The sequence below is a fragment of the Acartia tonsa genome, chromosome 14 (genome assembly GCF_053477335.1).
Source record: "Acartia tonsa isolate MP-2025a chromosome 14, ASM5347733v1, whole genome shotgun sequence".
Lineage (NCBI taxonomy): Eukaryota > Metazoa > Arthropoda > Copepoda > Calanoida > Acartiidae > Acartia > Acartia tonsa.
Genome location: NC_137273.1, coordinates 17,195,210 through 17,210,330, shown reverse-complemented (window position 1 = coordinate 17,210,330; position 15,121 = coordinate 17,195,210). Strand labels below are relative to the sequence as shown.

The following is a 15,121-nucleotide window of genomic DNA, read 5'->3' as shown; positions in this document are numbered from 1 at the left end:
CAAATACACAGACTAAATTACCAATTGCAGGCCAACATACAATTTATTGACCAATTGTAGGCCAATACACAGACTAAATTACCAATGGCAGGCCAATATACATCTTAATTGAAAAATGGTAGGCCAGTATACATTTTAACTGACCAATGGTAGGCCTGCATGGCGTCATTTTTATAGGCACTATAAAAAGCTTCGTCTTAACCCATAATATTCCTTGTAGCAATGTATAAATCCCGTTCCTTATGAATGCAGGAAAAAGCTGCGAAGCGAAGTTAAAACAAGGACGAATGTATCATTGAATAAGTAGCAAAGCGGTACATCATTAAAAATATGCTTGTTTTGTATTTTAATTTCTAGTTTGACTTTGAAACCGAATCATATCCGCAGGACTAGAACCGGTTCTTGATCATACATAATAAATAATGTATTGTATCGTAAAATAGACAATCTTCTATAAAAAGTAAAATTATTTTCATTTTTCAATTTACTAACCGTGGAAAAATGTCTTTGGTACGTTGCGATGAATAACTAAGTCATGTTTTTAAAATAAGTGACGGACGTTTGTATGCAGAAAAATATTAAGTATAGAGTAGCTTCGCTCCTATAAAATCATCAAAAAGCCGTGTTATCAATCAATGTCTTAATTCATTAAATTAGTTACTAGCCTTTTCATCGGGAAATGGCAACCGCCCGTAAAAAGAAGTTTGTTTATTTTAGGTTAGGTTAGGTTGTGTTGGGCACCGGAGATATAGGCCCCAGAGGTTAATGCTTCCAGCAGTGGTTGTCATTTGTAAAAATTATCAACCTTTACTTTAAAATATTCTAAAAATAAGGGAAGTGTTCAGGATTCTCTTAACAAATTAGGGTCGCTGAATCGCTGGTGAGGCAAAATTGTGTTTGTGAAAAATCCTCCAAAATTACATAAAAAATCTACAAAAATAAATTTTGCATCACCAGCGATGCAGCGACTCTATTTTTTTAAAGAATCCACCGCAGTGCTCTATAAGCACTTTCTAACCTTAGCATAAGTCTGGACGGTGTCCGTTTGTCTGTCTGTCCGTAGGTCTTTACTTTTTAAAGCATTACCTTTCAAGTTTTCCTTCGCTTGTCTTCTTTTTCATTGTCTTTTTATCGGTCAGCGTATTCTAAACAAAAAGGTAATATATTAAACATTATATATAGAACATCTAGGAATCATTATATGTACCGTAATACAAAGTGGGAAAAGCTAAGCTTTTTAAACATACTTGATGTTGTAAAAAGTTATTTACATACGTACTTTCATACAAACGGTAAGCTAAGCTAATTATAACATACTTTGCATGTTAAAATTACAGACATACATACATATTTTGCAAAATTTTGATACAGATAGATAGTCACAAATACAAACAGACAGTCAAACAGAAAGTCATACATACATACACTAATATGAAAAAAATACATAGGTTCAAACAGACAGAGTGAGGGAATCTAATAACAAATATCTTACCATACTACAGCTGCGCCCATAGAGTCCAGGTATGCCTGATACAACACTGGTCACCTTATATACAGACAGACAGACTGAGAGACAAACAGACAAACAGACAGAGGGAGGGAATCTAATAATAAATATCCTACCATACTACAGCTGCGCCCATAGAGTCCAGGTATGTCGGATACAACACTGGTCACCTTATATACAGACATACAGACAGACAGACAAATCTACAGAGTGAGGGAAGCTAATAACAAATATCTTACCATACTACAGCTGCGCCCATAAAGTCCAGGTATGTCGGATACAACACTGGTCACCTTATATACAGACAGACAGACAGACAGACAGATAGAGGGAAGCTAATAACAAATATCTTACCATACTACAGCTGCGCCCATGGAGTCCAGGTATGTCGGATACAACACTAATAACCTACTATACTACAGCTGCGCCCATAAAGTCCAGGTATGTCAGATACAACACTAGTCACCTTATATACAGACAGACAGACGGAGGGAGGGTAGCTAATAACAACTATCTTACCATACTACAGCTGCGCCCATAGAGTCCAGATATGTCAGATACAACATTTGTAACCTTATATACAGACAGACAGACATACAAACAGACAGACAGACGGAGGGAGGGTAGCTAATAACAAATATCTTACAATACTACAGCTGCGCCCATAGAGTCCAGGTATGTCGATATAAAACTAGTCACCTTATATACAGACAGACGGACAGACTGACAGACAGACATACAGACTGACAGACAGACAGATCTACAGAGTGAGTGAAGCTAATAACAAATATCTTACCATACTACAGCTGCGCCCATAAAGTCCAGGTATGTCGATATAACACTAGTCACCTTATATACAGACATACGGACTGAGAGACAGACAGCTATACAGACAGAGAGGCAGATATACAGACAGAGTAAGGGAATAATAAATATCTTACTATGCTACAGCTGCGCCCGTAGAGTCCAGGTATGCATGAAACAACACTGGTCACCCTATATACAGACAGACAGACAGACAGACGGAGTGAGGGAAGCTAATAACAAATATCTTACCATGCTACAGCTGCGCCCGTAGAGTCCAGGTATGCCTGATACAACACTGGTCACCTTATACAGGGCGTTTCAAAAAAAACTGCGTTTTCCAGATTTGGGAAACAACCATTAGGAGTACAAAAAAAATAGTTATATGTCCATATTCTCTATAAAAATATGCATAGAATTTGTTACAGGCGTTTTTTAATATCTCTTAAAACAACAGCGCATTTTAGAGCCCAAAGAATTCGAAATGTGTGTGTGTTATTGTATTCTTAATAATTTTATGCTATAAGGTTGAATTTAATCCTTTTTTTTACTTGAAAACAACATTATAACATAAACTTCAAAATAATCTAATAATTACATTTAAAACTTAATTTAAAATGCCTTTTTTTAAATAAAAAATCAATATTCTTTTTGCTTGGATTTTAATTCTTAGTATTAAAATTGTTCATATTCGTTCCTCTCCCCTCCCCCCTTAATCTCTTAATATCTTAATTTGATTGACAGATTATAAGAGATCATCTTATAAAACATGAGTAATTAATGAAAACGCACTTTTTACGAACAATTTCAAACCATGATAACTTGCTTATTTTTAAAGATATTGAAATGAAATAAAAAGTGACTTGTTTTATTTGTCAATGCCTACAGTATTAATAGAGATTTTTTTCTAAAAATGACTTTGTCATAGAGAAATAGAAAAAAACTAAATTCTGAAGAACCTAAAAAGGTCTTTGCATGGAGCCAAAAAAGAAAATATGTAAAAAAAATTTCATATGGGGACATTGATTTAAGCTTTTACTACTTCGATATTGTACTTTTGAAACAATATGTTGCAAAATATACAAGTTATTTCAATCTAATTGATATCTCATATTCAACATCAAGCATTTTTCCCCTACATGTACCAATCAGTACAGCCGCATTTTTAGAGATATCATAAAACACTTTAAGTAAATCTGATGTACATTTTTACATAGAATATGGACCTATTATCCTTTTTTTCATATTCCTTCTGGTTGTTTCTCAAAACCGGAAAACGCAGTTTTTTTTGAAACACCGTGTATACAGACAGACAGACAGACAGACGGAGTGAGGGAAGCTAATAACAAATATCTTACCATACTACAGCTGCGCCCATAGAGTCCAGGTATATCACCTTATATACATACATACAGACAGACAGACAGAGTGAGGGAAGCTAATAACAAATATCTTACCATACTACAGCTGCGCCCGTAGAGTCCAGGTATATCGGATACAAAAATAGTCACTTTATATACAGACATACAGACAGACAGACAGACAGAGTGAGGGAAGCTAATAACAAATATCTTACCATACTACAGCTGCGCCCATAGAGTCCAGGTATGTCGGATACAACACTGGTCACCTCCTCCTCGCAATCGGAACCGAATAACCGACCCATACCTCCCAACCTTGAAAGAAATATTTTAAAATGTATTATTTTACCTATAACCTAGGAGATACTATGTTGTCTTAGAATTTAAGTGATTGTCTTAAGACCATTTGGCATTGACAAACTAACAGACAACCAATCATTTGAATGCACAATCATTAACCTAAACTTTCCCTATGATTAGTGATACAGAGAGAGAGAGGGGGAACAATGGGCTGTTTATTACACTGGGCCCCAAAGTTATATAATAACGTTTTCTTATTCGTTGGCTTAACAACTTTGGGGACTATTGTGAATTTTGATTTGTTGATTCATTAAGTCAAGTGTTCAAACGTTTCAACCAAACTATGAAAGTGGTAATTTTGTGTGTCATCATTTACGATGTATATCAATTTATCGGCCATTGTCTTATCCCTTTAGATTTCTGACAGTATTACGTAACACTTGCAAGGCATTCCCCCTGCTCTTGCTATTCATATGATGCGGTGTGGTCCAGACTCGACCCCAACACCTTCATGACAAAGAAAGCAGGCACGGTACCAACATGTGTTAAAGTGCAGGGTTCTAAAGGGATAAGACAATGGCCGATAAATTGATATACTCCCCCAATGATTATAAACAAAATTACCCCTTCTGTAGTTTTAAATTAGTGATTGAAACATTTGAACACTCAACTTAATCAATCAACCAATAAAATTCCCCAAAGTTGTTAAGCCAACGAATAAGAAAACGTTATTATAAAACTTTGGGTACTAGTGTAATAAACAGTCCATTGCCCCCTCTCTCTCTCTGGTTAAAGCGTCTGTCAATCTGTCTGTCTGTCCGTCCATGACTAAAAAATTAGTACCTGTTATGTCTATGTTTCCGCTGTTTAACATTAACCACACTCTGAGTCCTTCTCTCCACGCCCGGGTACATGCCCCCGTGACCGATGTGATGACCGCTGTGACCGTTTGTGGGGGTACTGCTCCCCCCTCCCCCACCCCCATCACTGTATATGTCCACTTGCGAGCCTGAAATATAAATTAGTAGTTAGTCTTCATTATGTGTATAGCGTTATCAACAAGCATCTGTCCGTCTGTCCAAATTCTAATCATAGAGTAGCTGCGCTACCAAAAAAAGAATAAACCGGAATTAATTTAGTGTCAGGAAATTTGTTGATTATTTTTGTATTTTCTTGTGGTTCTAGAACTTAATTGTTGTCTAAAGTTTAATAAAGTGAAGATTTTATAAATTAGGGGCCAGTCCGTTGAATAGAGACGACAAAGTGTGTTAAAATTCACCCATGTGACGTCATAAAAATGTGGGAGATGGGAGAAGTGGGAAAGAAAACCACAAAAATCTCCCATTTATATGACGTCACATGGGTGATTTTTAACACACTTTGGTCTTTGTCATCGGAGACACGTAAAAATTGTCCTATCGACTGTAAACTTTGCTTGTTGAGTCCTCTAACAATTAGGTATAATCTTGTCTGTTTATCAAATTAAAACTTAATTCGATAAAATATAATTATATTATCAACTTGATTTAGAAATTGTTTTTCCAAGGATGTACGGCATGATTTTAAAAGTTTAGTATACATCTAATCATAGCTTTAAAAATAAGAATTTTTTTATATCAAAAGGTTTGACACTTCATTATTTCTATTTTTGATTTTGTCATCCTTGTTTAAATTGACAATATTTAAACAATAAAAGTCAAATCACACAAGGAAATCAAACATTTTAGTATAATTTTAGAACGAAAAAAATACATGGTGATTCCTGTAGTAGTTAGGTATGATTTAGATAGTGTAGAAACTCTATAATCGTTGCCAGAATGTCCGTACGCCAAATTAAAACATGTTGATTTTTAACTTGTCACTTAATCAGTTGCTGACACTCTACAAGTGTTAATGTTCGTTTGTCCTACTAATTCAGAGCTTCGCTTATATTTATGTTGTCATTCTTGTTTTTTTTTTTTTGATAAAGAATATACTACTCTGTCATAAATTAAAGATTTTTCAAACCATGAAATAAAAACCACAAATTTCGTCGATTTTTTTAAAGCTTCTCGATGATTTTTATTTACAAATTACCATATGATAGTATTTAGACGATTATATATCAATTAGTACAGAATTGATAACCTACACATAAGAATGAGAAAGAGAGAGAATGAGAGAGAGAGAGAGAGAGAGAGAGAGAGAGAGAGAGAGAGAGAGAGAGAGAGAGAGAGAGAGAGAGAAGGAGAGAGAGAGAGAGAGAGAGAGAGAGAGAGAGAAAGAAAAAGAAAGATAAAGAGAGAGGAATATAGAAAGAGATCATGCAAACCGCTGAACCGATATGGTTCTCCTTTACAGCGAATCTTTTCATTGGTCTAGGAAAGGTTTATAACTATTTTGGAGAGGGTACCAACGACCTCCCAAGAAGAATTACCCTAAGGAAAAAATCAACCCTCCACATTTTTTCTTTTCTTTTTAAAACTAAAATTTAAATGGAATGGTTGTCTATTACCAACCCCCCCCCCTCAATTTTTTTTACTTTTTAAAATCTAAAATAAAAAAGTTGGTTGTCGAAATCAACTTCTAGTTTGCTAAAAATTAGCTAAACTAATAAAAATAATTGTAATAAAAATCATGAATCTAGTTGTTCTTGTTTGAAACCATAATAATGTGTGTTTAATGAAGAAAAACAATACATTAATCATTAATATTCAAAATATTTTAAATAAAAACTTTGTGACAATTAAGGTCCGTACGTCAAGCATTTTAAATTCATAATATTTTCATTTGAAACTTAAAAAAATAGCCTAAAACCCACTCTGTTATGCTATTAGCGAGATCTCTTGCTACATCATTAATATTCAACATATTTTAAGTAAAAACTTTCAAACAATTAGGCTCTGTTCTTCAAGCTTTTTAAATCCATATTAATTTTATTTGAAACTTCTAAAACTAGCCTAAAACCCACTCAGTTGTGCCATTAAAGAGATCTCTTGCACTGTTAAAAATAATTTTTTTATTTAGTATCAATTGATACTCTGGAGAGTATTGGAACCGTAAGTACGCTACAACTATATAATTAATATATAACACTATGTAATACTATATAACACAATAATTATTACTATACAGAACCCATACATTTTTTTAGTATCGATTGATACGCTCTAGAATACTGGAAAATACGGTACAGAAATGTTTATTAAAATAGTACTATTTGATAGACTCTAGTGTACTGAAAAATACGCTGTAGAAATGTTTTTTAATTTAGTACTATTTCATACGCTGTAGCGAATCAGACAATACGCAAGAGAATGGTATATTAAAATAGTAACTATTCATACGTTCTAGGGTACGAATCCGTACTGTAAAGAATAATTGAAACAGACACCATTGGTGCATACCTCTCATGGAAGTGTTTCTGCTTGGTCGTTTTAGACAAAGATGAAATGTTTCTATTTATGCTTAGATTTATAGTTTTGATTTTTGTAATTATGACTGACCATAGTTTTTATTTTTAAGGATCATGTTTAGTCCTAAACATCTTTAAAGTCATTTTTTTTACTAAATTTACATTTAAATTAATGTTTTATTGCTCTGCTTGGTATGTTTGTTGATATAACAAAATGTATATGTACATATAATAATCATATATTATAAACTGATCTTTCATCCAAAGTAAAACAGTTTCATACTCTACAGAGTATCAAAAATTATGATAGAGGATATCAAAAATTGCAAAGGAGAGTATTAAAAACTTACTTCTACCGTATTGAATATTATTCCAAAGAGCGTATTGGATAATACTATACAGACAAATACATTATTTAGTACTACATGTTACTCCATAGAACACTAAGTATTGCTCAATACAGTATTGGAATCTTCCTTGTATTGTAATAAGGTTTTTTTCCTATAACGTACGGATTGATACTATACATTAATGTGAAGAATGTATAGTATTATCTGATGCTAAAAAAAAAAATTATTTTTAACAGTGTGCTACATACATTTATCATTAATATTCATATTTTTTAAAACAACTTTTGGACTTTTGTACGTCAAGCTTTTTAAATTAATAATAATTTTATTTGAAACTTCAAAAACTAGCCTAAAACCCACTCAGTTGTGCCATTAGCGAGATCTCTTGCTACATACATTAATCATTAATATTCAAAATATTTCAAATAAAAACTTTTTGACAACTAAGGTGTGTTCTTTGTATGACAAGCTTTTCAAATCCATAATAATTTTATTTGAAACTTAAAAAAAATAGCCTAAAACTCATTCGGTTGTGCCATTAAAGAGATCTCGTGCTACATACATTAATCATTAATATTCAACATATTTTAAATAAAAGTTTTGTGACAATTTCAAATCCATAATAATTTTATTTAATATTTGACAGTAAAACTTCAAAAACTAGCCTAAAACCCACTCGGTTGTGCCATTAAAGAGATCTTTTGCTGCATACATTTCCAAATAAAAGCTTTATTTTCATGTATGTTGAAATCCTAGATTTTGTCTGTCCTTCCTTCTGTTAGTCAATCAGTCCGTAACGCTATTGGGGGAAATGTGATTTTCTCAGCTACTATTTGAGATAGACAACTAAAATTTTCAGTAAAGAATCCTAAGACCTGGGCGCATCTAACATGTAAATAGTTTTGTCTGTCTGTATGTCGTTAATGCTTCAAAGACATAAATACTTATTTTTTTTTAAATTTTATTTTCTTTATCTTTCCGAATATTGTCTCTTGTTATTTTCTGTTTCTTTGAGAACTGAACATCTGCAATAAAACAAACTTTTTTATTTGGCCGTCCATGATTTTTTTTGTGTTTTGCTATTTAATGATGTTGTCATCCTTTTTTTTCTATGTGTTTTTATGCATTATTTCACGAAATTGTCGTGTATTTCCTTATTTAAGAAAAATATAAAATAATAATAATAATAATATACTAAGAATTCATGCTTTGAATTTCAAACTAAAATCATATTTATTTGCTTCATTAGGCGTTTTAATTCTATATTTTTTGGTTCTACAAGAATAATTGCATTCAATATTTCATTGATAGCGAAGCATTTTAAGTGGGTTAAAGAAAGGAATATGGTCTTTTACTTTTAGTTCAAGCAATAATCTGTCTATCCGTCTGTCTGTATGTTCTGTATGGCCTTCCATATGTCTTCCCTTATTACTTTCTATCACTCTCTTTATCCGTTTGTATGTCTATTATCTATGTGTCTCAAGCTTAAGTAATTTTGGTTGCTAATCTGATTGGCTATTGTCATAAATTGGTCTCTTTCATAAGAGTTGAGACACCCAACCCCCCTCCCCCATTCCACAAGTAAAAAAGGAGCTTTCTTGAAAGCTGATTTCATACATACCTAAGAAAAATTAAGAATTAGTTAAGAAAAATTACAATCTAATATCAATATTAATTGTTTTGAAATTTTCCATGAAATTTTACAACCAAATTTTTTTATCATGCGCATAATGCCCTGTAGTTTTTTTAACCCATGTGCATAATGCCGCGTTGTTTTTTTGTCAAGTTGGCTTACAAGCAGTGATCTTCTGCAGTGAACAATATTCACGATTTTGCATTAGGGTAAAAGTAGTTTTATGGATGCTTAGCCAATGTGCTCCAAAATCTGGAGGATTTTTAGTGGTACAAAAACAAATTTTGGTACTTTCCCATAAATTTCCAATTTGAGCTACAAAATCAAACTTTCTTTAGAACAAAATAAAAAATGTGAAGGGACAAGTTTTTTTTTCTAGATTAAGAATAGAAAATAATCCCCCCTCCCCATTAGATTCACATTTTAAAAAATAAAGTGTAGATTTTCAATAAAAGTTGGAAGTTGTTCATAGATAAGAAAGTATACAATTATGAAATAAACTAATTTTTTGTTGATGCTTATTTTATTTTTCCTTGGCAATATCTAAATCAAAATTATACTATAGGTCAAAACTTACAATCCTCTCATATGCATCTTTTGGGAAACATGTTGCTTGTAGCATGTGCACACTGCACACAAACCCTTTCCACTGCAAAAATATTTGAAATTTATCAGGAATATGGTAATAGGACAATGGGAAATTCATTTTCCAGTATGACTTCTAAACTGATTTATATCCGCTGGACCAGAAACTGACTTAAAAATTATGTTACAGACAATTTTACACAAATTTAAAATAAAAATCATTAAATTAAATTGTGATGGGGCTAACAAAACTGGAAATAATCTTATAATTATTTATTTTAATATCTGCGGAAAGCTGTCTATGTAATACAATGCAATAAATAATATATAATTCATTCTATCTAGTCTGGCAAAACTAAAAAAACGGATTTAAAATGTGGATTAATTTGCATACACCGCAATTTAGCCTCACCCCAAAATATTCAAAATTAGCAAAAATGATAAAAGTTGCATTATCCCACACCCAAAAATAACAAAGATTATAGAATAATTGTTATTTCCCCTATATCCCTGTAAATTCGTTGACAGTTTTTGAAGGATGATAGAAATGGAAAGTTTGCGCAATGTTTGCAAACAGGGTGGACCCTAAAAACTGCCATTTTTAAAAAATGCACTTAGAGGTGCTTGTACGAAAACGGGGAGATAGTGCAATATATAATTTTGATAGTATCTACTCTATTACATTCTACTAGCAGCTGCACTCCTAGAATCTAGTAGCTCTGTAAACGAAGGAATAAGGAAAGTGGTTTAGTAGTTATCGTAATCTTGACCTACAGACAAAAAAAAACCTTACTACTTTATATATATTCTATTCTATTAAAGAAATGTGATGTACTTAAGTTTTTTTGGGGCCAACTTTAATATCTTTTGAGAATATTTCCTTTAACAATGTACATCTACTCTATAATTCATTTGTAAGTGAGTTCTACAAAGAGAATGTTATTTATTATGCGTCTAATATATAACATATGCTTCTGATATTTATTACAATGATTCTCTTGGCCAATCACTTAACTTCTTTTTATTTCTGGGCTTCAGTTACAATATTGTTTTTTTTAAATATATATAAACTTCTAACACATTTTATATCTTAGTGTTTAGTTTATGAACCGAAACACCCTGTAACATTTACAAGCAATGTTTACCTTTAGGGTCCTAGGACCTACCCCAAAGTGCCCTAACCAAAGTACAAAAAATATAGAGATAAATTAAAGGTACACCCTGTATTATTTTTAACAGTGACCTAACCAAGCTACAAAATATAGAAATATATTATAGGGACACCCTGCATTATTTACAAGCATTGTTAACCCAGATGGGCTACAGTGACCTAACCAAGCTACAAAATATAGGGATATATTATAGGGACACCCTGTATTATTTGCAGTCATTGTTAACCCAGATGGGCTACAGTGACCTAACCAACCTACAAAATATAGGGTTATATTATAGAAACACCCTGTATTATTTCTAGCATTGTTAACCCAGATGGGCTACAGTGACCTAACCAACCTACAAAATATAGGGTTAAATTATAGGGACACCCTGTATTATTTCTAGCATTGTTAACCCAGATGGGCTACAGTGACCTAACCAACCTACAAAATATAGGGTTAAATTATAGGGACACCCTGTATTATTTCTAGCATTGTTAACCCAGATGGGCTACAGTGCCCTAACCAAGCTACAAAAAATATAGGGATTAATTACAGGGACACCCTGTCTTATTTGCAATCATTGTTAACCCAGATGGACTACAGTGACCTAACCAAGCTACAAAATATAGGGTTAAATATAGGGACACCCTGTATTATTTGCAGTCATTGTTAACCCAGATGGACTACAGTGACCTAACCAAGCTACAAAATATAGGGATATATTATAGGGACACCCTGTATTATTTACAAGCATTGTTAACCCAGATGGGCTACAGTGACCTAACCAAGCTACAAAATATAGGGATATATTATAACGACACCCTGTATTATTTCTAGCATTGTTAACCCAGATGGGCTACAGTGACCTAACCAAGCTACAAAATATAGGGTTAAATTATAGGGACACCCTGTATTATTTGCAAGCATTGTTAACCCAGATGGGCTACAGTGCCCTAACCAAGCTACAAAAAATATAGGGATTAATTACAGGGACACCCTGTCTTATTTGCAAGCATTGTTAACCCAGATGGGCTACAGTGACCTAACCAAGCTACAAAATATAGGGTTAAATTATAGGAACACCCTGTTTTATTTGCATTGTTTACCCACAGGGTTTCAATATACAATTCCTTACCATAAAACAGTAAAATAAAAGATAAAAGTCACATTAAAAAGACTTTTCTTGGGTAAAATTATTTCTTAATACTATAACAATTTATTTATTTTCATAAATTTTGTGTATAAAATTGATTTTTATTTCAATATTCTTTATGTTTTTCGCTGCATTAAAATATTTTCCCAAGAATATTTTACTATTCATTTTCATCTAGTTTGTAACAAGTAAAGTGGTATTTTAAAATTGTTCTTGTATTATTAGTAATGCTAAAACATATATTTGCTTGTGTGTGTGTGTGTGTAAGTGTGTGTTTGTGTAATGTGTATGTGTTTAAAAACCACTTAAGCAGAAATAAAAATTTGTAATGCATAATTTCTTAAAGGTTAGGTCATATAAACCTTGTTAAACTAAAGATCACTTTGTTGACATATGTTTTATGTCGACTATCCTATGATACAAAGTAGTATGTCTTTTTGTCAGAAAATGCTAATTTTGTTGTACTTTTTAGTTAAGCTTTATTAGTGTCTTGGGGTGGTTTTAGGCTTTTTAATCTGACTTTAGGTAGACTAAAGAAGCGAAGCAAGTCCTATTATACAAAGTAGTAAGCTTTTTTGTCTTAAGCAGTTGCTCGTCTTAATAGGTTTAAATTTTCAGGGAAGCTTTATGTTTATATATATCTTGGAGTGGTTTTAGGCAATTTTTCTGACCTTCACTAGAGTCTGAAGGCGAAGTATATTATAAGTTAAAAGGCTTTTAAACGAAATATGTTGGCAGTTACCTTTAAGTTCCTAGCAAGCACAGAACTCCCTTTCTATTTGGTGTTTAACTTTAGGTTAGGTTATAAGGAGTTAACAAAGTTGGAGCTCCCCGCAGAGGTTACCCATAAAGAAAAATACAAATCCGACCCTCTTTTAAAATAAGGGGGGTGGGCTTGTGCTCGCTAAGAATTTAGAGGAAAAGCACCAAAAATCTAATCTCGAAAAGTTCTTCATAAAAAATTATAGGCCATGTAATTGTAAATAAATCCCTGAATATGACATTTTTTGTATTTAAACTTATCTCGTACCCCATCCCTGTATCCCCTGAGGGGATTGTTGATTAATTTTGAAATCATGCTGAATTACGGCAAAAAAGTGAATTATTTTGGCCCAAAAACCAAATGGATTTTTGGCATGATGTTATATACATTTTAATAGTGGTAAGCCATCAATTTCGCTAGATGTGTCATATAATCTTAATTTCAATGCAAGGAAGTCCAAACCCTTTTTTTCCTGAGGGGCAGGGTATATTATCTTAATAGGGGGATATTAAGTTTTTGGGGATTGAATTAAACCTTGGCGCGGGGCAGGAGGGGAGGGGAGGTTATAAACCCATTACACCCACACCCTTAGACGTGCCAATACCAATGTAAAAAAATTATCGTTGTTTTTTCATTACAAGTATGTACTAATATTGTAAGTATGTATTCATAGGAGTATCAATATGGTAGGGGGGACAAAAAGTCTAAAAAAAATTGCCATGTGACGTCATAAAAAAAGAAGAGATTATTCATCTCTTTTTAGGGGCTTTCTTTCCCACTTCTCCTCTCATCTTCTATATTTTTATGACGTATGGCTGATTTTTTAGTTACTTTGTCCCCATACATCAATATGTTTATTTTATGTCAGCTATGGCAACTTATAGCCTTATAGTCGACATAAACCCCCTGAATTTGAATGTCATTGAATGTCAACAATTTCAAATTATTACTAAAGCACAAAATGCCTTTTTTTCCTTTAATTCATTCTTATCATAAAAAATTCACAGTTTTCTTTCTTTGGCGATTATAAAGCACTTTACGGATGTGATAATAAGCGGTAATGATAACCAACCTCTTAATAATGTATTTATAATAGCGCAGGTTTGTTATATCTAGAGAACGTCCGTATGTCCGTCCGTAACTTATTGATTTTTAAGAGTATATTTTTCTCTGCAAATCAGAGAAGGGGGAGGGGCATTTGACTGTAAGTACTAGCGGAACCACTGTTTATAAATTTATTATCTTATTTAAAACTTTATGGATTTTAATGGTTAGCCTAAACTTTCCTATAAATAATCCTGATAATAAAGTAACAGGATGTGTGTTTGTTTGTGTGTCAGTACCAAAGGATCTCGCTAACCGCAGAACCGATCAGGTTCTCCTTTACAGGGTAGCTTCTGGGAATGTTTATAACTATTTTGGGGGAGGTACCACCAACCTACAAAGAGAAATTGCCCCTAGAAAAAAAATATCCTCCCCCCAAGAAAAAATTTTTAAAATTTTTTTTAACTAAAATTAAAAATGAAAGGAAGTTTTCCACCCCCCTAAATTTTTTTTTTAAATTTTCTTTTAAAATCTAAATAAAAAATTGGGTTATAAAATTCGACTAAACTATGTTTGATAAATCTTTGTCTGACCTGTTCTACTATTGAAAAAGAAAGAAAACCTTAAATATCTAATGATAAATCATAACATTAACAGGTATATATCATATTAAGCATAGTAGGAAGTCTTTTTAATCATTTTCCACCCTTGGCACCGAGTTTTAATCTTAGAAATGTTTATTTTAATATGCGCGGAAAGGTGACATAAAACGATGCGATAAATAACTATTATGTCAATGAAAAAAATCAAACAAACGGACAAACTGAATTATATATTATTTCTGAAACAGGGATGACAACATCCATAAAAGCGAAGCTCTGAAACGGTTGGACAAACAAACATTGATTATAGAGATGCTTCGCTTACAGCAATGTACTTTGTTGTCCTTGAAATCAGTATACCAAAAATCAGATCATTCGGATAATCATATCACATAAAAACTTGTTGTTAAAGAAAGTTAAAAATCGTCATGTTTAAAATGGAGGTACGGACATTCTGGTAATTATTAT

General features: G+C 32.6%; 2 protein-coding genes across 4 annotated transcripts in view; both read right to left on the bottom strand.

Moving 5' to 3' along the window:
- Positions 1-15,121, bottom strand: part of LOC145305908 (voltage-dependent anion-selective channel-like) — a 326,720-nt gene that overhangs the window by 247,712 nt on the left and 63,887 nt on the right. The gene's annotated exons all lie outside the window — the stretch shown is intronic.
- The window catches only part of sprt (PDZ domain-containing protein sprite), a 175,151-nt gene that overhangs the window by 105,922 nt on the left and 54,108 nt on the right, over positions 1-15,121 (bottom strand). For both annotated transcript variants that reach the window (XM_080147771.1, XM_080147772.1), the window contains exons 2-4: positions 4,816-4,981; positions 3,888-3,987; positions 1,087-1,145 (exon numbers count right to left, since the gene is read on the bottom strand). In XM_080147771.1, the coding sequence (XP_080003897.1) occupies positions 1,087-1,145; positions 3,888-3,987; positions 4,816-4,981 (325 nt within the window). The remainder of the gene's footprint in view (positions 1-1,086; positions 1,146-3,887; positions 3,988-4,815; positions 4,982-15,121) is intronic.